At 47.7% G+C, this 24,331-nt stretch overlaps 1 protein-coding gene across 3 annotated transcripts in view; it reads left to right on the top strand.

Annotated features, from left to right (window-relative positions):
• Pcnx2 (pecanex 2) overlaps positions 1 to 24,331 on the top strand; it is a 156,081-nt gene that overhangs the window by 127,282 nt on the left and 4,468 nt on the right. For 2 of the 3 annotated variants that reach the window (XM_031341830.1, XM_031341829.1), the window contains exons 26-32: positions 6,975 to 7,228; positions 8,765 to 8,998; positions 12,573 to 12,694; positions 15,159 to 15,303; positions 16,379 to 16,609; positions 17,210 to 17,484; positions 19,049 to 19,233. In XM_031341830.1, the coding sequence (XP_031197690.1) occupies positions 6,975 to 7,228; positions 8,765 to 8,998; positions 12,573 to 12,694; positions 15,159 to 15,303; positions 16,379 to 16,609; positions 17,210 to 17,484; positions 19,049 to 19,233 (1,446 nt within the window). Of the gene's footprint in view, positions 1 to 6,974; positions 7,229 to 8,764; positions 8,999 to 12,572; positions 12,695 to 15,158; positions 15,304 to 16,330; positions 16,610 to 17,209; positions 17,485 to 19,048; positions 19,234 to 24,331 lie in introns of those variants that run through there. The other variant, XM_031341831.1, reaches the window with a different exon arrangement.

Raw genomic sequence — 24,331 nt, 5'->3', positions numbered from 1 at the left:
CTCTCTGGAAATCTACTGAGGAAGCCAGTAGAAGGAATGGGAACTGTGTACACATTCACAGCTGAATCTCCCTCATTCCTCCTCCTTCCCCTTCTCAGCCTTCTGAGAGCTCCATGCTACCTTCCTAATTGGAAAAACCAGTCCACTTTCACATCAGCTTCTTCCGTGGACCTCCCGAGTGACTTGACTTTACAGAGCCTTGGGTTCTCCCCCAGAGAGTCACTGAGACCGGAAGCTCTGGCAGTCCATCTATCTTAAAGACACAATGGCAGCCACCTTAGGGTGACTGGGAGGTAGCTGGAGTCTCTTCTATGCTGCATTTGGTATAAATTCTCTTGGAAAGCAGGTAGCTCTGTGTCTAACCCAGGGCACAGAACTACAGCTGGCCTCAAGGGAGCAAGGAAGCAGTGGTCAAATCCCTGCTACGGTGCCTGTCACTGCTGGTGTGGGATGGCACTAGTCTGTCACTGGTGTCAGGTGGGCAGTAGCCCACCTCTGTCAGATGACTTGACACTAGATGAATGGGCAGAGTGGGGAATTGGCTGTGAATGTTGGAATGTGTGAAAACTCACTGAGTCCATTGGTGACAATTTTAAAGAGACATGTGAAGACTACTGTGTGGTTTTCCCTAAGCCACACAAGCATTGCGAGTGTGAGCATGGAAGGCAGGATTGGGGCTAACCAAGGGAAAAGGAAGCTGAGGACAGGAAGCTCCAAGTCCTTATGTTCAAGGGTGTGTCAGAGGTTACAGTGCTAGGCCAGGCTAAGAAAGGAGCAAAGCAAACAAATGGAAGAGGAAGCAGGATCCCAGGACAGCTCTGAGGAACTGTGAGCCCAGAAAGGGGGCGTGGCCACTGGGGTTGAAGTACTAGAGGAGAGGAAGTGGCCACTAGAGACAGGGGTGCTCTGGGCTGCGACTGAGAGAGAGGCAAGTTTTGATAAACATGTCTAGGGTTGTTACTATGAATGTAAAGGGATGGGGGACAGAAGAAGAGAGGAAGCAAGGGAGGGAAGGAAATAGAAATGGAAAAGGGAGTAGAGAAAGAGAGGCAGAAAGGGATGGTGGAAGGGGAGGAGAGGGAGGAAAGGAAAAAGGAAGTAGAGAGGAAAGAATGGAGAGGAGAGAAGGAGGAGGGAGGGAAGGAGGGAGGGGCGAGGAGGAGTGAGGGGAGAAGGGAGAGAAGAGAAGGGAGGGGAAGGAAGAAGGGGAGGAGGGAGAGAAGAGAGGGTAGGAAGAGGGAGGGGAAGGAGAACAAAAGGAGGGAAGGGAGGAGGGAGAGAAGAAGAGGGAAGAAGGAGGGAGAGGAAGAGGAGAGGAAGAGTGAGGGGAGGAGGGAGGGGAAGGAGAACAAGAAGGGAGGAGGGAGAGGACAGAGAGAAAGGAAGACAGAAGAGAAGGAGGAGGGAGAGGAAGGAGGACAGGAGGAGGGAGGGAGAGGAGAGAGGAGGGAGGGGAAGGAGGAAAGAAGAGAAGGAGGAGGGAGGGGAGTAGAGAGGTGAGGAGGAGGAAGGGTAGGGTAGAAGAGAAGGAGAAGGGAGGAAAATGGTGAGAATAGAGAAGGAGGAGAGAGGTTAAATAAGGAAAGACTGAAGTAAGGGATGTGTAAACATTTTTAATGTCTATTTGTTGTTAAAATTTTAAATATCATTTTCTCAGAATCCCTTCAAATTTTAATGAGGTCCCACCCTGCAGGCCATTCTCTCAGCTCAGCATTTTGGTGGGCCCCGCAGAAGGGACACTGAAGGTACAGTAGGGATGTAGCCACCCATTCCCCATTCCTGTTGGAGCTAGAAAACAACTAAAAGCAAGATTTACGCTCCTGTCTATGGGAGATGTTATCAGCCTTCTCACGGTTTGGCTGACCCCATAATCACTGGCCTGTGGGGATGTGTGAAAATAGCCCTGTAGCATAATCTTACCCACAGCACATCCAACTCAAAGCTTTATCTTAACTGGAGATCCACACACAGCCCTCCCACTAATATTAAAATGCTCTAGAATTCTCCTCTTGGCAACAGTCAACTCTTCGTCATGGCTTTATGGTTTATGTCTGGAAAGCTTGAGGGATCTGCTAACTCCCTGGGTTCCAGACTTCATCCATAAAACAGAATGCTGTCTCCAGTGGATGCTCACACATATGATTTCCTTCCTTTCTAAGTAAAGGAGCCTACAGGGTGTGTCCCATGGCACTAGCAGAGACCCCGTCACCTTAGCATCCTTCACTCAGGAAAGACTTGTGAATTGGAGGGAGTTTTGAATGACCTGTGACCTAGGAAGGTCTCCTCCTCAGAGTCCAGCCAGTTCTGCTGCTCTTCCAGCCTATAAGTGGAGTGAGGGCTGGGCTATTCCCAGCGAAGATGACAGATTTATGCATTTTAGCATTCATCATGTGTCAGGCTGCCTGGTGTTCACGGTAGCTTTTATTAAACCTACTTTTTAAATGTATTTGTGTAGGTGTGTGTACATTTTTATGTATGACATACATGTGTATGTTTGCACACGTGTGTGATATTCATGTGTATGTTTGCACATGTGTGTGGCACTCGAGTGTATGTTGTTTGTATACATGTATAGAGGTCAGAGGTTGATGTTGGGTGATTTCTTCAGTGGCTCACCACATTATTATTATTTTCATTGTTGTTGAGACAGAGTCTCTCACTGAACCTAGAGCCTGATGATTGGGCTGGACTGGCTAGCCAACAAGCTCCAGGGATGGTCCTGTCTCTGCATCCAAACCTTGGGATTATAGGCATGAGGCACACACCTCAACCTCCTGGCTTGTATGGGATGTTGGGTGTCAGGCCTCAGGTTTCACGCTCCTACGGCTCCCACTGAGCCAGCCCCCCAGCTGCCAGGGAAACTTGCTTTTCACCAGAGAGTATTTAACATTAAAGACACTAGTTTTCATTCTAAGAGACCAGACCTCCCTGTCTATGTAGGTCTGCATAGGCCAGGAGCTAAAGGTCTCTCGGGGCTCAGGCATGGCCAGAATGACCCAAGCGTTACAGCTCTCTGAGGGGAAGCTGGAGCAAGGTGGGCTGCCAGGACTCTTCCTCGAGGCGGTCACTACCCCAGAATCAGTGGCAGACAGGGGGATGCAGTGGGCAGCTAGGGACCAAGGCTGGGGCCACCAAGCAGGAAGTGGCTGTGGTCAGGCTTGCACACCTAGCTAGGTGGGCCCAGTCAAGGTCCAGTGACAAAAGCTTTGGGAAAGAAAACTCTTCCCTGAAGTGTTACAGCTCAGTGAGACAAGCGCTCTCAGATGATCTTCGGTGAAATAACTTTATTCGTTGTGGGTAGGACCTTAGAAACATTTGTGGGTAGGTTGGGATCTAGAGGCAGATGCTTTCTATTGGCTCACTATGAGATGTGAGGGATGTCTCATCTGCATGTGGAAGGACTTCAGGTGTTGTCCCTACATGATTGATTGTCACAGTCCTCTCAATAGGGCATCATGGTCACATGTACCAGGACAGGAACCTGGTCAGGAATAGATTTAAATGCCTACCATTCTCAATTATGAGAACTGCTGGTGTTCCTGAAGCCACTCAACCTTACCAAGTTTTCTGTTTGGTGGCACGGTCCACTGCCCCCACACAGACCTTTCTATCCTAAAGAACACATGGCTTTGAGGAGCTGCAGTGCATATTTAGAACAAGCAGCTTGTGCCTCTCTCACCTGCATGACCAGGTAGGCCTGTGCATCCCATGAGACACCCATAACGTCACCTTTCTGAGTTGATAACAGCCACTTAAATGGATGTTGTCCAGAAACAAAATTTCACCGTGAAAAACAGTGGTGTTCATTTAAAGGCATCACAGCACGTTTAAAAATCTAGTTTGTCCAGCACCATACCAGGAAAAGCTTGTTCTTAGGGCCATATCTAAATGCTAAGCAAATTTCTGTGGACTCTACAGAATGAAAAAAAAAATCTTTCTGTTGTGCTCAGAAAGTAAACGTTATAAATCACTCTGACATACTTAACGTACTTTTGTGTTTTCTCCCCCTGCACACTGGGCCAGCGTTCCTCCAGGCTCTCAAGGTCATTGCTTAGAGACAGCTGATCCAGTGTTGCTCAAGAGTGGAGCCGGGAAGTGCAGCAGAAGCTGCTCATGAAAGCAAGACTGTATGGAGCTTGGGGGTGGGAGCTAGTGAGCCAGCAGAAACCCTGGCTTTGGCTGTGCTGGGAGACACCAAAGGTCACATCCAGACACTGCTGACATAACCAAGAACACTGAGCACAGCCATGTGGGTCCTGGTATCAACTGAGGTTGTTAGGATTAGTAACCAAAGCCTTTACCTGCTGAGTCATCTCACCAGCACCAAGAAGCCATCTAGATTTTATCAGATATAATTAACACTCTTTATAACCCCGTTCAAATCAATACTAGCCCATGGCTTTGTATCTACTTTTTGGTTGTTGTCATTTTGGTTCTTGGTTTGTTGTTTTGTTTTGTTTGAACAGGGGTCTGATGCAGCTCAGACTGGCTCCAAATTCACCGTGTAGCTGAAGGAAGCCTTGAACTCTTGGCCCAACCTCCCAACCGCCAGATTACAAGCATTTTCCAACATATATCTGGTTTTATGCTATGCAGTTCCAGGGCTGAAGCCCAGGACCTTCTGCATGCTAGGCAAGCACTCTGCCCACTGAGCCACATCCACATGCCCTCGTTGCCTTTTTACTGAAGAAGGGCTTAAGAAGCCCAAATTGGATCATTTAGCTTAGTGTCCTTTTGCTAATGGCCGTTTGTGTGGGGTCTGGGCTGAAGCTGCCCCTCTCTTCAATGCTGTCTGGATTCCAGACACCCTACTGTGGGTTCGTGCACTCCGTGACACTAGCCAAGGTTTTGCTAAATGGGTTCTTGTAGATTTCTAGACTGTCTGCTCAGTCTTTTGATCCTTCTGTGTGCAGGGTGCTCTGGTCTCGTTGATTTTTAGGATGTTAGATTCTGTACACTATCCCCACCACACTAAGATCATTTATCTTCAAGATGATAACTAGAGAACCCCATGTTATCAGCATACAATCTCTATTTCCTTCTGAGTCTTTGTGAAAATGCTGAAAAAGACATGGCTTCCATTTACAGAGAGCTGATCGTACCCGACTCTTACTTGAAAGTCCTTTGGAAGCATACCTGGTCCATAGTCTACAGCATGCCTTGATCTCAGTGTGAGGTGGGGTGGTCTAAGGTTAGGGGCACCCACTATGAATCACCTTCTCAGACTAAGAAGAGTGGAGCTCTCACAGGCTGGCAGCAGCATCTCTTGCAGGGGCACCTCTCCATGGTAACCCTGCCCAGCAGGGACCTTGCTGCCCTGAGGACTGTCCCCTTGCCACCTCTCTGAGTCTCCTGTCTACTTGGCTGTCATCTACAGTTTAAGGACATCCAGTGTTTTAACCTTGGGTCTATAGGGTTAAGCAGAGACTTAGAACATTGGGAGAGAAGGTAGGTTCTCAGTGAGATGGCGTAGAACTTTCCAGTGCTAACACTACGGCAGGCAAGCATACCTCAAACTGCTTGATTGCATAGGATGCAGAAACAAACCTTAGGCTAACAAGCCCTGTCATTGTCAGAGCCAATCCAGAGGCAGGCCAGCAGGATGACCCAGCACACAGAAGCACTGCTTCAGATCTAACAGCCTGGGTTCAATGCCAGGGACCCATATGGCAGAGGGGAAGAGCTGACTCTAGCTGGATGCTTTCTGAATTCTGGAGCGCCCCTCAAAAAAAAAAAAAAAAGATAAATATAAAAAGCCCCAGTACAAATGAAGTAAACCAGAGGCACAGCCCAAGATTGTAATCATTAGGTTAAGATGAACCCATGGGACAGGGATGATGGAGGGAGCTTAGAATGGTCTTCAAGCTAAAGTGAAAACCTGAGACAGGCAATACAGTGAGCAAATCCTCTCTGGCCCAAGCCAAGCAAAAACTATAGGTTAGCCCACTGTGGTAAGTGCTGTTGGCTCTCTCTCTAGCAGTCATGCTGAGTTTGAGGCCACATAGCACAGCCTTTAATTGAGGGCAGAGTTAAAGCCAACAGGAATGGTAGGCTTTGACTTCCTTCTTTTTTCTTCCTGTGTAGGCTGAGAAGGTGGGGTACAGTTCTTGTGCACGTGGCCCTGGTTGACCTAAGCAGAATGCAGTTTTCATTCCCACCCCAATACACTTTGTTCTTGACCCAGTTGGCCTGCCTTGTTTTTCTTCCATGGCTTACATTACTGTCTTGTAATGATGTATTTAAAAGCTTCCTTCCTCCCCCTCTCCTCTGGTCTCCATTCTGTTATTTGTCTGCAGAGGTGCCCCAGAGCAGGTGTCTCTAACCTCGGGTTGTCTCACCAAAGACAGAGGGGATTCTCCAAATCTCCATCAACAAGTCAGTGGCCACCATGAAAGTGGATATATCCCAAAACAAAAACACAGAGAGTAGAGGAAGGTTGGAATGATTGTGAACGGACAAAAAGCCCAGTGCAGTGCACACACCTGAGGCTCACACAAGTGGGTAAGGCAAGCATAGCCCACTTGGTGAGCTCTAGGCTTGTGTCACAAAACAAGGTAGAGAACTCCTGAAGAGTGGCCTCAAGGTTAAGTTCTTGCCTACCTACCCACACAGACAACAGACACACACACACACACAGACACAGACACACAGACATACACACACACACACACATGCACAGACAGGGGGCGGGAAATGTGTGTACATGCTTGTACATAGGTACACACCTGAAGAGTTGATGGTTATGGGAATCATGACTATTTGGTAGGCCCGCTTTAAGAAAAAACACCTGATTCCAGCACCTTAAGGAGACACCTCATGGGACTCGACAGATGGCTCAGTGGCTAAGACTGAGGACCTAGGTTCAATCCCCAACACACATGGCACTTCATAACTGTCTGTAACTCCAGTTCCACATCATCTGATGCCTTCTTCTGACCCAGGTGCGATCTAATGTCTACTGTGTCCTTGGCCAGGAACCTATTGCCAGCAGAGGGAGGTGGAAGCCATCATGGAGGGTGATGAGGATGACAGAGGCTGCTGCTGCTGCAAACCAGGCCACCTGCCACACCTGCTGTCCTGCAATGCTGCCTTCCACCTACGCTGGCTCACCTGGGAGATCACGCGCACACAGTACATCCTGGAGGGCTATAGCATCATTGATAACAATGCAGCCACCATGTTGCAGGTCTTCGACCTCCGCAGGGTGCTCATCCGCTACTATGTTAAGGTGTGATGTGTTTCCCAGAGCTATGGGTGGAGCGCCTGGAAAGAGAGGATGAGAGACAGGACTCCTGAACAGCCCCACACAACAAACTTTATTGAAAAACCCAGCAGGGCTTTGTATTAGCCTGAACCTGAGCACAGCAGGCTGGCTGCAACCTTGACTGTCTCTCCATTTCAACCACAGCATGGAGTGCTTGTCATGATGGGCAAATTAAATATCCTAGAAGCACCAGCAGGCCCCATGTTGGAGTTACAGAGCTTCATTAGATGCTGGGCAAATGGTCCAACTTAGAACTGGCATTGTGGGTTGGAGATTTAGCTCCAGCTGGCAGAGTGCTTGCTTAGCATGCACAGAACCCCGGGTTAGATTCCCTATACTGCTTGAAACCAGATGTTGTGGTGGACATCTATAGACCCAACACTCAGGAAGTGGGGGAAGGAGGATCAGAAGGTCAAGATCATCTTTGGCTTTGCCGAGAGTCCCAACACTGTCAACAAATAGTCAATCCAAACATTAGGCAGTACAATGGTTTTAAAAACTGAGGGAGATGGGGGAAGAGAAAGGGGGGGAAAGGGAAAGGAAGGAGAGAAGAATATGCAGCTTGGATGCCCTGTAGAGAAAAATGTAGTTTTGTCCCAGGGTATCAAGTGCTGGCCTGGGCTGAGGCGTGTCCTAAGAAGCAGGGACCGGCAGGGCAGAAGAGGACAGCGGAAGTCCTTGTGATGGACCCATGCTAGGAGAGGTTATAGATGGTGAAAGGCTTACTGAGGGCTCCACAATTCTATGCTGTCCTGTGGGGGTCTCTGCACTCTCCAGGGCCAGCAGTGTAGCTCTGCGTGAGGCAAGAAGGAAATCAGGTTCAGCACGGCTCAATAGACAGTGTTGGTTCAAACTTCCAGAGCCTGACCCAAGGCAGTTTATTTAGCCATGTTTAAGTACAGCACAATTTTGGGGGAAAAAAAATTTCTTGATATTTGAACTCAATCCTGTGTATACAATGAAGTTTAAGACATGATTACATATTGAATCTCTTTTCGAGTACATATGCAGTCATGTGTACCTCTTCTGTAAAGAAGGGTTCTGTTGACTGAAAAACAATGCTCAAGATAAGGTCTTGGGAGAAAGAATCTGAGATAAGAGTCTGGGGAGTCCTGTGTGGCCTGGCCCATATCTCAGAGGTTACCAGGCTATCAACTGCATCCGTTCCCAGCCGTCTGGGCAGAAAGCAGGTTATACATCTCCTTTTGAAGAGACAACCCTGATTGTTTAACATTCCTGGTTTCCTTAGTGATGATCTGTGAGTACAAGGATCTCATGCCCTTTACCCTGTCCCAAGAGCCAAAAGGGACCAGCCAGCCCATTAGAGGCCCCAGACCCCTTGTGACCAAAGCTGTCTTTGATGGAGACAATGATGTCATTTCCTAGCCTCTGAGGTATCTTTACAGCCCCTTTGCACTGAGATGTAGTTAATCAAAAAATAAAAGTCTTCCTGGTTGTGGATTGGCTATACATTCTCACAATCTTGCTTGCTTTCTGCAGAGCATAATATACTACATGGTCACTTCCCCCAAACTTGTTTCGTGGGTCAAGAATGAATCCCTGCTGAAGTCCCTGCAGCCCTTTGCCAAGTGGCATCACATCGAGCGTGACCTTGCGATGTTTAACATCAACATCGATGATGACTACGTCCCGTGTCTCCAGGGGATCACCCGGGCGAGTTATTGCAACGTGTTCCTGGAGTGGATTCAGTACTGTGCAGGGAAAAGACAGGAGGTAGGGAGGGAGGCTGGGCCTGAGGGACTGAGTGCAAGCCAAGAAAGCCAGGGTCTTAACTTCCTCTCTCCTCCTGCACTCCAAGATAGTCAGTAAGAAAATAGAGGTGAGAGAAAAATCATGTTTTGAATAAATGTTCAGTACTGAAGCAAATAAATGTTTAGTGCTTGATTAGGCAATAATATGTTTTGTCTCCAGTGACAGAGCTTTGAAAGTATCTGTCTGCTTTAAACTATGCTCAGGGTCTGTCTTAGTCAAAGTTTTACTGCTGTGAACAGACTCCATGACTAAGGCAACTCTTATAAGGACATTTCATTGGGGCTGGCTTACAGGTTCAGAGGTTCAGTCCATTATCATCAAGATGGGAGCATGGCAGCATCCAGGCAGGCATAGTACAGGAGGAGCTGAGAGTTCTACATCTTCATCTGAAACTTGCTAGTGGAAGACTGGCTTCCAGGCAGCTAGGACGAGGGTCTTAAAGCCCACACCCATAGTGACACACCTACTCCAACAAGGCCACACCTCCAAATAGTGACACTCCCTGGGCCGAGCATATGCAAACCATCACAGGGTCACTATAGTTTAAGTCTGCAGTATAGCATACTAGAAACTTCCTCTTTTAAAATTGCATTATGGTGTTGGGGGCAGTAACCCACATCAGTAACCCTAGTGCTAGTGAGGTGGGCAGGGACAGGTGAAATGCTGAGGATGCATTGACCACCAGCCCAGCACCAAACCAGTAAGCTTCAGGTTTAGTGAAACACCTCATCTCGAGAATCATGTGGAGAACATGCCTATGGGTGGACACACACATTAATTAATTAATTAGTTAATTAATTAGTTAATTAATTAATAATCAACTAAATTGAATAGCTTTGCATTAGGAGGGCTCAGTGGCAGAGGGCTTGCCTGACATGTGTAAGATCCTATTATTTAATGCCCAGAACCACCAACAAAACATAATTATTAGTCATTTGTTATAATTTAATTTTATTCTGTGCCTGTGAGTGTGTGCATGCATGCAGAGGTCAGAGGTCTTTCTCAGTCACTCTCCACTTTATTTTTGAGGCAGGATTTCTCTGAGCCTGGAACTCGCAAGTCTGCAAAGCCCGATTAGCCAGCAAGCCCCAGGAATCCTCATCTCTATGTTCCCAGATTCTGAGATCTGGGATTACAGAAGTATGCCACCAAGGGTTTCCAGAAAGTCTTAGGATTTGAACTCAGGTCTTTATGGTTGAGAAACAAGCATTCCAGTGCCTGAAAATATAATTTATTTTTTAAAAAATAGTACTTTGAGTTAGACATGGTGGCTCATGTCTATAATCTTAGTAGTATGGAGGCTGAGGCAGGAGACCTTCTAGTAGGTCATCCTAGGCTACACAGTGAGTTCCAGTCAAGCCTGTGCTACATAGGGAGCCATTGTCTCAAAACTGGCTTTTTTTTTATTTGATCTTGCTCCATGACAGTTCTTTGCTGGTATGATTGAAAACATTGACTCATGGACATGCTGTCTGTTCAGTGGTCAGATGGCCTCTGCTCAGCGATCAGACAGCCCAGACTGCTCCCGCAATGGTCATTTCCCAATGTAGTGCCCATGGGCTGAATACACGCCCAAAGGCAAGCTTGCCTCCTCAAATGAAGCCAAGAGTTATGGTGGCTCACAGACAGAAGTGACAGCATGAATCACAGGATGGATGTCCATCCCCTTGGCCTGTTGAAGGCTGAGTCCATGAATAATGGCATAAGAATGAGGCTGAGCCACAACCTCAGCAGCTGATAATGTGCATAGACTGTGGAGAAGATACCAAACCACCGCACTAACTTCTTGGATTCAGGGAGCCAGTGTCAGCCTAGGAATATGGAGGCTGAAGACAAACAGAATCTTTGATGTGTCTCTTTTACCCCATACTATCCCCTTTGTAAGCAGTATATATACATATATGCGTATGTGTGTATACATATATATACATATATGTGATATATATGTGGATATATACACCATACACATAGAGAGATGTATATATATGTATGTAGGTAATATTCTGTATAATACTATATATTCTGTATAATAATATACTCTATATGCAGGATATTATATATATGTGTGTGTGTATATATATATATATATATATATATATATATATATATATATATGTTTATTTAGTTATTTATATATTACTGCTATGGTGCTAGGCAGTGAACCTGGGACCTTACCGTACCAGCTGGGTGATCTATCACTGACTGACCTTTATGCCCACTCTGCCCCCATTTCTACTATCTATTTTAAGACAGGCCTTTGCTGAGTTGCCCAGCATGTCCTCTAATATATTCTGTAGTTCAAGCAGACTGTGAGCTGGCAGTCTCCTGCCTTAGCCTCACAGGTAGCTGGGCTTTCTGACCTGTGCCATCAGGCCTGACTTTGTTAATTAGTCATAGATTTTGGATTCATGGTCTGTTCAAAGGACCCTTACCTGGGGGAGAAAAGAGAAGCTCTCCTTGATCTGGCTTTCTGCAGGTCTTCCTCCATGTTAGGAGATGGTAGTGGTGGCCATATCTTATAGGGCACGGTCAGATGGTCTCCGTGACAACCCTGTCGTAATATGAAATTCCAGAGCATTTTCCCATCAGATCTAACCTTTACCACCTTGTTCCTGGAAAGGACCTGTTGTGGGTTGACTGTGAGATGTCTCTCCCACAGGCCCATATGTTTGAACACTTGGTCCTCCGATGGTGGTACAATTGGGAAGGTTGTAGCATCCTGAAACAGGAGCCTCATTAGGCTGAGTGGAACAATGGAGGCAGGATGTCTTAGTCACTGTTTCTATTGCTATGAAGAGACACCATGACCAAAGCAACTCTTATAAAAGAAATAATTTAATTGGGGACTTCCTTACAGTTTGGTGTGGGGAACATGGCAGGCATGGTGCTGGAGAGGTAGCTGAGACTTCTACATCCTGATCCATAGACAGACAGACAGACAGACAGACAGACAGACAGACAGACAGACAGAGAAATGGGGCCTGGAATGGACTTTTAAAATCCCAAAGTCACCCTCAAAGACCCTTCCTCCAATAAGGTCATATCTACTGCAACAAGGCCACATCTCCCAGCCCTTCCTCAAAACTGCCACTCCCGTATTGGCTAACCATTCAAATACGTGAGTCTGTGGGGACCATTCTTATTCACACCACCACACAGGCTTTGAGGCCTCATAGCCCAGACCTGTGTCCTGTTCAACCTCTGCCTCCTGACTATGCACACATGTGGCCAGTCACCGGCCCTCCCCTGCTGCCATGTCTTCCCCACCATGATCTCTTCGGTGGGCCAGAAAACCCCTTTCCTCCTTAACTGCTTCTTGTCAGGAATTTCATGAAATCAATGAGAAAACTTCCTAATGCAGTAGTTTCTCTGCATGTCCAACCATAAGAGAAACTGCCGTGGGCAGTGCAAGAGGCTTCCCACTCTGGAGTCACTTCAGAGGCACCACTCGGCTACAGTGTCCCCGTAGAAGCCTGCTTCCGTCACAGATGTGAGGGCCAGGGTGACAGCTGCTTTCCCATTCCTGTTCTTTCAGCTCTCCAAGACCCTGGAGCATGTGGACAGTGATGAAGACTCAGCTCTGGTGACACTTTCCTTTGCCCTGTGCATCCTGGGAAGGCGAGCTCTGGGCACAGCAGCACATAACATGGCCATGAGGTACTCCTGGGAGTCAGCTAGGATGTCTTGGGCTTGTGCAGGTGCCTGGGGTTTATGTTTGACGGATTCTGTCCATTGTTTTCAGTATTCCAAACCCGGCCAGCTTGCAAGCCTTTCAGATGTGCCGTTACTCCGTGAATCAGGTTAAAAGGGCTGCAAAATATTTCTTGTCGTCGTAAACTTTAGGCTGTTCCGTTTGGAAATACTAATGCAGGCAGTTCAAACTCAGGGGTTCCAGGTCTCAGACCTTCCAGGTTAAAGAGTTGGGCTGAGAAGGTAGGTAAAAAGCTTGCCTAGGACTCCCGAAGCCCTGGGTTCAATCCCTAGCACCACCACCTAGGCCATCCATGGTGACGCATACCTGTAATTCCTGCACTTTGGAAGTAGAGGCAGGAAAATCAGAAGTTCAAGGTCATCCTCTGCTATACAGTGAGTTCAGGCCAGCCTGAGCTACGCCAGACCCTGTCTTCAAATTAACTGGTTGTGAGCCCTCCTATGGATTTTTGATGCTTGTGAAACGTTCATCCCATCACAGTGACGGCCCCTTTCACCCTCCAACCCCTGAGCAGGTCTGTCACAGACAAGCTTGGCCCTGCTGCCCCCACTTTTCCAGCTAAGATGATCTCAGTAGTGACATTCATCTCCTCAGACACTGGGCGTCGGGGCATCAGTGGTTATTGTATGGCTTCACCTTTGGTACTCAGCACTGGGGGTGGGAGGAGCCTGGGGGGGGCATGCAAGCTCCTGACGTAGGGAATTAAAGCAGGTTGCCAGCTGGTCAGAATCTTGGTACAGGAGGGAGACAGGAGGAAGTTGGGACTGCAGGAGGTAGAGTTCATGGTTGAGTACTTGTCTAGCCACAGGGCACCTATCTCTACCTCCAAGCTCAGAAATTGTAACTGCACAGGATCCCATGGGCTTCTCGGTAGAAGCTTAAAAGGAGAAGGAGAGTTGTGAAACACCTCCCATTAGAGCTCTGTGATGTGTGGGGGTCAAGGGGTGATCTCCCAGGCTGAAGGGATTTGCGCTTGGGCTCTCGTTCAGGTGGAGAGCCGCTTTAATGAAACAGCCCTAAACACCACAGTGTGACACTGTCTCAGGAAAGACAATTAATAACTGAAGTATATAGAGACTATTGAGGCCTCGGGTGGTAGCATGGGTGTCTTAGTAAGGCACGGGAGGGAGCAGTGGCTTGCGGTTGTATCTGTGGGTGTTGCCTGGGGGACCTGGGTGAATCCTCAAGTCTTCCTTTGCACTGTGCCCTCATTCCCACATCTAAAGGGGTTTTTTCCATCTACACTTGAGTGTACAGGGTGGACTCCCCAATCCCTTCCTGCATCTGCCCTGCCCATGACTTTAGCCCCTCATTTCCACTTTTATGATTAGTGCCTTCCCAACAACAGAGGCATCCCCAGATGTTTCCCTGGAAGCAGATAACAGGCGTCACTCAGTTATGGCAGCCTCAGCCCATGGCACCAACCTTCCTGCAGTTCTGCTGTGCTATAGCGGCCTGTTTGCCACACCCCTGCATCTCACAAGAAGGAGTAGTACAGAACCTGAGGTGGACGAGAGGAACACCCTGCCTGTCCCCCAATACAGAGCATATTGCTTTCCTGAGCCGCTTCATCACGTTCTCTCAGAAAAGGCCCCAGGCTCTGGGTGACTTCCTGTTCTTCATACTGCTCTGTGATCAGACAGCTGTTTGGAAAACCTAGACTTGTGGAAACACTAACCTTGACCCTCACCACTCTGTCCCTCTCCTAGTCATGAATAATGGGGACAATGGGAACAGTTACGTTCTGAGATCCTGAGTCCATGCTTGGGTGACATCTGATTTTTTTTTTCATTCTTTCTATATTCTGGTAAAATCTGATTTCTACTACAGTGGGCACAGCCCTGAAATCTCAAGAAGTCCCTGGTGAGGGGCAGAGTGTATGTGACAGAGCCAGTGTGGCTATGGAGGGTGAGCCTGCTACCCTGGCCTTCTGGTGTAGGGGTTTGGCCTGTTCCAAGCTGGGTCCCATTGACTGTGTCTTACAGCCTGTGAGCCCACAATGGTGTGACTGTGTCTTACAATCTGTGAGCCCACAGTAGTGTGACTGTCTTACAGCCTATGAGCCCACAATGGTGTGACTGTGTCTTACAGTCTGTGAGCCCACAATGGTGTGACTGTCTTACAGCCTATGAGCCCACAATGGTGTGACTGTGTCTTAGAGCCTGTGAGCCCACAGTAGTGTGGCTGTGTCTTACATCCTGTGAGCCCACAATGGTGTGACTGTGTCTTACAGTCTGTGAGCCCACAATGGTGTGACTGTGTCTTACAGTCTGTGAGCCCACAGCAGTGTGGCTGTGTCTTACAGTCTGTGAGCCCACATCGGTGTGACTATGTCTTACAGTCTGTGAGCCTACAGCTCTGGGACTGTCTTATAGCCTGTGAGCCCACAGCTCTGGGACTGTCTTACAGCCTGGACTCATTCCTCTACGGCCTACACGCCCTCTTCAAAGGCGACTTCCGGGTCACGGCTCGAGATGAGTGGGTGTTTGCGGACATGGACCTGCTGCACAAAGTCGTTGTTCCAGCCATCCGGATGTCCCTGAAACTGCACCAGGTAAGGAGCCACTTCTGACAAAAGGATTAATCTGAAACTGGAAAAAGAGTCTACCCCATTATGCTACTCTCTGCCCTCTGTAAGGTGAGCAGTCTCCTCCATCCTGCTCCCAGGGATGCTCTGCCTCCTCACTGGCCTAGACTCAACTCAGCCACGGAGTGTGGCATGAATCCTCTTAAACTCTATAAACTGAGATAGAGAACTCCTCCCTTTTGGTTGTTTGTGTCCAGTGAGGAGAAAAGTAAATATTGAAGCCAGGGAGATGCCTCAGTCAGATGCCTCAGTCAGTAATGTGCTTGCTGAGCAGCCATGAAGGACCTGAGTTTGAACCGTAGAACCCAGGTAGAAAACCTAGGTGTGGATACCAAGACAAGAGGCTCTTTAGGGGTCACTGAGAAGCCAGCTTAGCCAAACTGGTGACCTCTAAGATCAGTAAAAGACCCTATTTCAAAACAACAACAAAATGTGGACAGGCAGCAAAGGAAGACTCCTAAGATTGCCCTCTGGCCTCTACACGCAATTACACACAGAGGATAGAGTCAGTAACACAGCCTTCATCTCTTTCTGGTGTGCATTACATACTCAGATAATAATTAAAATGATGAATTATTCTAAGTCAGCCTCAGCTACAGAATGTGATCTTGTCTCAAAAAAAAACTTACAAAAAATGAATTAATAAAAATATAATCTTTGAAAATCTTGGGACCTCTTTTCTGGAGAGCCTTGGGAATTATTCAAGACTTTACTTTGGAAATTCTGGGCTGGTCTAAATAAACTTGGCATTAGCTGATGGCCATTTTCTTATAGGAGATTATAGGAGGAGGTAGCAGTTCATTAGGAAGAGGGGACCTGACCTAAATGTCAGAGGCCTGAGCAATGCAGGTCTTTCCTACCGCTGACTAGGGACAATGGGTTGAGATGCCCGCATACCCAGCTCAGGATTCAGTAACGTGGTGGGACTGTGGGGGGAATGAGGAGGGCAGGTGGCCCTGGAGGCCACTGCAAGTCCCCCTCTGCCCTTGCCCAGAATCAGCAGCTCTGGCCTCACTGAGCCCGCCTGGGCTCTCCCCACCAGGACCAGTTCACCTGCCCTGATGAGTACGAAGACCCAGCGGTTCTCTATGAGGCTATCCAGTCCTTCGAGAAGAAAGTAGTGATCTGCCACGAGGGAGATCCAGCCTGGAGAGGAGCCGTGCTGTCTAACAAGGAGGAGCTGCTGACTCTGAGGCACGTGGTGGATGAGGGTGCCGACGAGTACAAGGTCATCATGCTCCACAAGGGCTTCCTGAACTTCAAGGTCATCAAGGTGAGCCACAGGCCCCTGTCTACAGCCAGGGAACAAGGAGAAAGGTTGCAGTTGACACAACAGTCCCTAGGTCAGAGGAGGGCTTGGCCAGCAGAGAGAGGCGGGTCAGAGAAGCAGCCTGCAAGCCTTGGTTCACTGCTGGAGTTGTCTCCCTCCTAAGAGAATCAAAATCACCACGGAGTCTTGTTATGTTTGGGTGGTTTTTTTGTTTTTTGGTTTTTTTGTTTTTTGGTTTTTTTGTTTGTTTGTTTTTTTAAGTTTCTTATGTCTTAAGTAAGTTATGATGTAGGACATGTGGCCCATTATCTGCAAGTTGGGCCTGCCTACTTCAAAGTTCCAGAACTTCCTCTGATTCCTGTTCTTGGGTGTAAGAGCCGTTTTTCTTCATGTCCCTTCTATACATGGGACTAAGAGAAAATTTTCCCTAAGTTCCCCCCACGAGCGTGATGTCATTTTCAGAACCGACACAAAGGCCTTAGACCACATGTTACACCCCTAGACTCCCTGTCCTAGAACCACACCCACTCCCCAGGGATTAAACCCCAGACTGACAGCTGCCAGAGGCCCTGCGCTCCTCCCAACCCCCACCCCTGCTTACAGGTGAACAAGGAGTGTGTCCGAGGACTCTGGGCAGGGCAGCAGCAGGAGCTCATCTTCCTGCGCAACCGCAACCCCGAGCGTGGAAGCATCCAGAACAACAAGCAGGTCCTGCGCAACCTCATCAACTCGTCCTGTGACCAGCCACTGGGCTACCCGATGTATGTCTCCCCATTGACCACATCCTACCTGGGCACCCACAAGCAGCTGCAGAGCGTCTGGGGTGGACCTGTCACACTGAACCGTGTGAGGACGTGGTTCCAGACGAGGTGGCTGAGGTAGGACTTCCCAGGGGCCTCTGCCTGGGCACTGGGGAAGAGCATGTGGAGCTGAGCTTTCTGGAGCTCAGCAGCATGATGATGGTGGTCACTGTTGAGTCTTATAGGAGTGGACCTGCTGTGCCCAAGTGACCTTTTAACAGGTCATCCACTCTGGGTGGATCAATGGGGAATGTCATACACACAGAGCTACCTTCCCACCCTCAAGTCCAAGTTGTGTCTGCCCTCTTCCTCTTACATACATGGTCTGAGGGAGTGTGGGTACTTTTATGTTTTGTTTTATTATCTTGTGTGTGTGTGTGTGTGTGTGTGTATGTGTGTCTGTGTGTGTGCCTTTGTGCAGGTGAGTGTGAAGGCCAGAGGACAACATTGAGTATCATTCTTTAGGTATCATTCATTCATCAGTGTGTGTGTGTACATGTGCATTTGTGTGTACATGCATGTATGTGTGCATGTGTTTTTGTGCATTGTGCATGTGTGTGTATATGTATGTGTGTATACATGTGTGTGTGCATGTGTGCACTGTGTACATGCATGCATGAGTGTGTGTACATGTGCATTTGTGTTTGTGCATGTGTGTATATACTTGCATGTATGTGTGCATGTGTGTGCTCATGTGCATACATGCATGCATGTGTACATGCATGCAAGTATATGTACATGTGTTGTACATATGTGTGTGCATGTGTGCATGAGTGTGTGCGTGTGTGTTTGTGTGTATGTGCATGTGTGTATATGTGTGTATGTGTGTGAATTTGTGTGTGTATGTGTATATATGCATGTTGAGGCACATCCATACATGTGGCACTGGAAGGACAATGTGGTAGAGTCCCTTCTTTCTGTTTTTTTAAGACAATATCTCTCACTGGCCCACAACCCACCAATTAGGCTAGACTGGCTTGCCAGTGAGCCCCAGGAATATGCCTGCCTCTACCTACCCAGCACTGAGATTTCAAGTGCACACCACCACATCCAACTTTTTTACATGGGCTTTGCAGGTCATATCTGGTCCTCAGGCTTACGCTGCACAGCAAGCGTTTGTCTGACTGAGCCATCTCTCAGCTCTCATGGGTGTTTTAAAGTGATTGGCTCTTCTGGAGAGAGCCAAAGCTGAACCTCCCGGCATGTCCCTCAGCACTGTCTTCTTCCCAATGCAGTGATGAGCCTCCGGTTGCTGGGGGCATCCTAAGCCTTGCTTGAGTGTACCTGTACTCCTGATGGGTTCCTATGGAAGGTTCAGACTGATGCTTCTTCAACCTGGCATGCCTCTTGGTTTACCATACACTGAACGCCTTCCTTCCTTGCACTCTGGGGTACTGTCTACCTGGAAAGAGTGCCCATCCATTCAGTTCACTTAAGGCTAGGGTTGGGGATCAGCAGTATAGTTGGGCGCCACTTCCAATGGGGATCCAGCCTGTAGAACATCAGGCACAGCACAAGCCAACTACACATCACTTGACGACACAATTTTAGGAAGCCGCCGTCTCAACTGATGTCGCAGTGTGGCATGTGGCTGTATAAGATATGTGTTGGTGAGACCCTGAAGCTCCCCTCCCTCCCACAGAATGAGAAAGGACTGCAGCGTGGGCCAGCGGAGTGGTGGCAACATTGAAGATGGAGATGGAGCCATACCATCAGCGGGTGGTGGTAACGCCCCTAATGGTGAGAGCCGGGACAGCAGCACAGAACAACCCAGGAAAGGAGGCGCCCAGCAGTGGGCCTCACCCCGTGGAGAGGCTCAGAGGGCAGGTGAGTGCCCAGAGCCACAGGGCTGACATCATGGAATAATGTACTTCCTAATCTCCAGGGTGTCTTTGCTGCAATCAAGGCAAATAGGGCCAGTGGCTGTGTCTGTTAGAAGAGGATTTACTCAACTGATGCTCTCTAGCTGGCTGGGTCCAGCTCTCATCTACCCATGTGTTCGTTACCTTGGGCAGCCATTTGTCTGTCTGTCTCCCTGCCCACCAGACTTGCCACTCACTCTGTCTCTCTCAGCGATGCTCCACTGTATGTATCTTGGGTATGGCATGTTGTAGCCATAGACCTGCATGGTGTCCTTTTCTGTCTGTAGGTCGACTTCTGCTCCTCAGAAGCTGTGTGACCACCAAAATTCCAAGGTAGAAAGAACTAGAGTGGAAGGGTACAATCTGAATGAGCATAAGAAGGGCCTGGGAGCCAAGTCTAAACCTTAAAACCCTATTTCTACTAGTCATGGAGCATACGATAGCAGATAGACAAGGCTCTGATGCTGGCTGGGTGAGGAGATAGACAGAAGATACACAGATAGATGATAGATAGATAGATAGATAGATAGATAGATAGATAGATAGATGATAGATACATAGATTGATAGATAGATTGATAGATGATAGATATATAGATAGATGATACATAGATTAATTGATAGATAGAGAGATACATAGATTGATAGATTGATAGATGATAGATAGATACATAGATAGATGATACATAGATTAATTGATTGATAGATGATAGGTAGATACTAGATAGATGATAGATAGATAGATAGATGATAGATACATAGATTGATAGATTGATAGATTGATGGATGATAGATGATAGATACATATATAGATGATAGATACATAGACTAATTGATAGATTGATAGATGATAGATACATAGATAGATTGATAGATAGATAGATGATAGGTAGATACTAGATAGATAGATAGATAGATAGATAGATAGATAGATAGATAGGTAGATACTAGATAGATAGATAGATAGATAGATAGATAGATAGATAGATACTAGATAGATAGATGATAGACAGACAGATAGATAGATAGATAGATAGATAGATAGATAGATAGATAGACAGACAGACAGACAGAAGATATACAGATAGATGATAGATAAAGAGGCCAAGGACTTACACAGGACACGACCTGGGGAGGCAACCTAGCTGCTGCCTCCCTGAACCCAGCATTTCCTGGAGCTCTATGGCTCTGTGCTGCACTTCTTGGTGCTCTATGGCTCTAGGCTGTACTTCCTGGTACTCTATGGCTCTGTGCTGGGCAGCCCATCAGCATTTTCACCCTTTGCCCTTAGCCTCTCTCTCTTCGACTTCTAAAAGTATGTAAGACGCACCTCTGTGGATGCTTCCACAGTAGCACCAGAAGGACCAGAAGGGCACTGCCCATCTCCTGAGAGTACCCAGAGCAAGGTGAGGATGTGGAGACAAAATGTAAGATTACATGAATGTGACTGGTTGGCTGGCTAGGGGTGGGATGGGGCCTGAACAGGTGACTAGATACATGATTGAGAGAAAATAGATAACAGACAGGTAGTTGAAAGATCATAGATATAGAGGTATCAAAGGTAATAGGTAGAGGATGGATGGATGGATAGATAGATAGATAGATAGATAGATAGATAGATAGATAGATCCATATACAGCTATATAAATATATAGATAGATACAGATAGATAGATAGATAGATAGATAGATAGATAGATCCATATACAGCTATATAGATATATAGATAGATAAGATAGATAGATACATACATACATACATAGATCCATATACAGCTATATAGATATATAGATAGATACAGATAGATAGATACATAGATACATAGATAGATACATAGATACATAGATAGAAGATATACAGATAGATGATAGGTAGATATAGAGAGATAGACAGCTAAAGATAGGAGATATACAGATAGATAGATAGATAGATAGATAGATAGATAGACAGATAGACAGATAGAAGATATACTGATAGTTGATAATTACATGAAGATAGTTGACATGATAAGTAGGAAGATAAGTAGTACAGATAATAGGTACTCTAAATGACATATATCAATAGATCATCAGTATATATTAGGTAGCTAAAGAAATATATATATGTTAGAGAAAAAATGGTATATAGAGAGATGAGATATATATATATGTATATGCATATACATATATATATACAGAATATATGAGAGCGATAGTAGATAATGGGTACACAGATGAGGAAAGGTGAGAAATGGGGACTAGAGAGGAGATGGACAGTAGATACAGGAAGGTTGGTAGATGGGTTATTGACGGCACAGCAAATAAAGCAGGTGAACCGAGAGTAGAGAAGAAAGGTCAAAGTGCCCACAGTCAGCTGCTCAGAAGCCAACACAGATCCATCACCCACCAGCTGCTGCCTCCCTGAGCCCAGCACAATGCCCACAGTCCCCAGACGCCCCAAGGTCCCATTGCTTCCATAGCCTTTGATTTGATTGAATGGGACAAACCCATGTTTCAAGGACACACGGGTGATTTTCCAGGAAAGCCTGTGAGCACCTGCGCTTTCTTGTTCTTGCTGCTGACACATCTGGCCAGAGCAAGGCTGGAGAGGGTCAGAGGGCATCAGAGGTCCTGGCAGGCCCTTCTTGGTGAAGGAATGGCTTTGCCTTTTCAGGGCCAAGCAGTACCCTTAGCTGCTGAAGCTGGCTCAAGACCCAGGCTATGGCAGTTGGGTCCCTCCCACTTACCATCAGATCTGCAGGTGGCCAGTGCAGGATGTGGCGGGCCTGTGTTGATGCAAGATATCTGAAAAGCTAAAACAGGCAATGTTCTGATTATTGCTTCTTAAAACTATTCTGCTGAGTCCAGCCCAGCCCTGAACTTCCCCAGAGCCTGGGCTTCCAGCCTCAAATCTAATCAGCACTGGGCTGAGGCTCTCCCACCCCCAACCTAGCTTGTGGTGCCTTCCTTGCTTTGTGTCCCATGTGACTTTTGCACCTTGCTGCAGAAGTTGTTGGCACAGTGCCAGGCTTGGGACACCACATGGGAGCTGTATGTACCTAGGGTCCTTTACACACTCTGTGGCTCTAGGCCCATAGGGCTTCTCTGTCTTCCCTTCCCAGATGGAGATATGGGGCACAGAGAGGGCAACTCATTGCCCCAAGGCACTCAGCTAGTAAGCAGGCAAGCTGGGATGCAGAGGAAGAAGGACAGTCCCTGAGCCTCTGCTCCTATCCAATGTCTCCTCTCTTCAGCTGCTATCCTGTCCTACCCCTGACAGCGTTGAGCCCCAGGACGCTGCACACTCCCAGCCTCCCATCTGTACCTCTGGCTACATCCCTGCCTGCCACAGCCTTGCCCTGTCCTTGGCTGGCAAGGAGCCCACTTAACAGTGGCCATCCTTCTGGTGGGTAGAACTGACAATTCGTTCCTCTTGAAGCAACCCCCTTCCCCACTGTAGGCAGGAATGAGGGACAGGAACACGGTAGATAGCCAAGATCCCTCCCTGTCCTAGCAAGACAAGGGAAGAGGGCACCGCAGCTGAGCCTGTGCCCGGCAGACTGGAAGAGCAAGGAAGGAAGTGGGGAGACACGGTCCTTCCCCATTCAAAGAAAGAGCTACTGGCTATGATTCTTTTCCATCACCTCTAGAAACACACATGTTCATGCCCTTCACAGAGAAACCCAATCGACTAACTCAGGGAAGAGAGCCCATCACGGTAGGGAGCATGCAGGCTCAGGCTGCAGATGGGATTCTGCATTTGGCCATCAGAGTAGCAGACTGTGCTCAGAGGGAAGCCGCTGGGCAGTAAACTTCAAAGTCTGCCCAGTTCCCCGTAAGCCACTTCTTCCTGGGAGACATCACCAACCAAAGGTTCCAGCCTCCCAAAATAGCACCAACTAGATACCTCTCATGAGCCTAAGGGAGCCAGTTCTTCAAACCGTAGCTGTTGTGTGATAGAGAGGCATGCAGCCACACAAGGGTGAGAAACATGCCTCTGGGAAGAGCAAGGTAGAAGGGAGTCAGTCACTTAGCAGTAGTGAGTGTACAGTTCTAGCAGGACCTTACACCACTCTGCTGACTGGAAGGTCTCAGTTCTTACATGAGACTCCCCACGATGGGCTCACCTCCCATCTTTGCCCTGTCTTTGCTCCTTGCCTTAGTTCCTTCCAGGTCTGATCCATTGCCAGAAGCCCAGAGCGCTGGTGCCTGGCCAGAATCCTAATAAGCGGGACAGCCCAGGCCACCACACCAAAGTGCTGGGCACTTCACACTCGTCATGCCCACTGCCAGGAGTTCCATGTGACAACCTCACACAGTTTCTCACAAGCCAGAGTCACCTCATCACGCTAAACAGTAAACATCACAGGAGAGCTGCCCTCGCAGTGAGCCGAGCCTGGTGATGTACTTACAAGTGGATAGAAACCCGTCACTAGCCTGAGTCCCACACCAGAGAGAAGGGCTGCTATTTTATATCACTAAGGTCTCTCGCCACAACCCCCCAGCTAATGATGGAAGACAAAGCAAACGTAATGAACCAAGGAGTGTAATTTACATTGCGTTTCCATTCAGGTCTGAAGGTTTTTCCCTAGAAATGCTCATGATGTGATAATTCGGCCGTTGAAAAAATAAGTTAATTGTAAAATAATGAGTCTGAGAAGCGCGGTGATTTTAACACGGCTTTCTTAATGCTCGGTGTTGTTTATCTGTAAAATTAAAATTGGGAAGAAAAAAAAAGAGCAACAAAAAGCTGAAAGGGCATGTGAGGCTTCACTGGGGAGATGGATGGTTTGGTCTGTATGAGGCGTGCTGCCTGAGCCTGGCACCAAGCCTGGGACCGAGTTCCGAACCTCAGCACCCATGTAAAATCCAGGAGCAACAGCAGCCCTTAATCCCAGCACTGTGAGGGTAGTGGAGAGGAGGATCCCTGGGGCTCGATGGCCAGTCACCACGGAGTAGAGAGCAATGGAGGGTGACGCCTCGCATCAGCTCTGGCCTCTACACACACAATCACACATGTGAATGTGCACTCTAGTGTATACCACACACACACAGAGTAGCTGACGCTTCAGGACTGGTGAGGGCCC

This window comes from Mastomys coucha, unplaced genomic scaffold, assembly GCF_008632895.1.
Source record: "Mastomys coucha isolate ucsf_1 unplaced genomic scaffold, UCSF_Mcou_1 pScaffold22, whole genome shotgun sequence".
Taxonomy (NCBI): domain Eukaryota; kingdom Metazoa; phylum Chordata; class Mammalia; order Rodentia; family Muridae; genus Mastomys; species Mastomys coucha.
The sequence above is the reverse complement of the archived record's forward strand: the minus strand, read 5'-3'. Positions and strand labels throughout refer to the sequence as shown.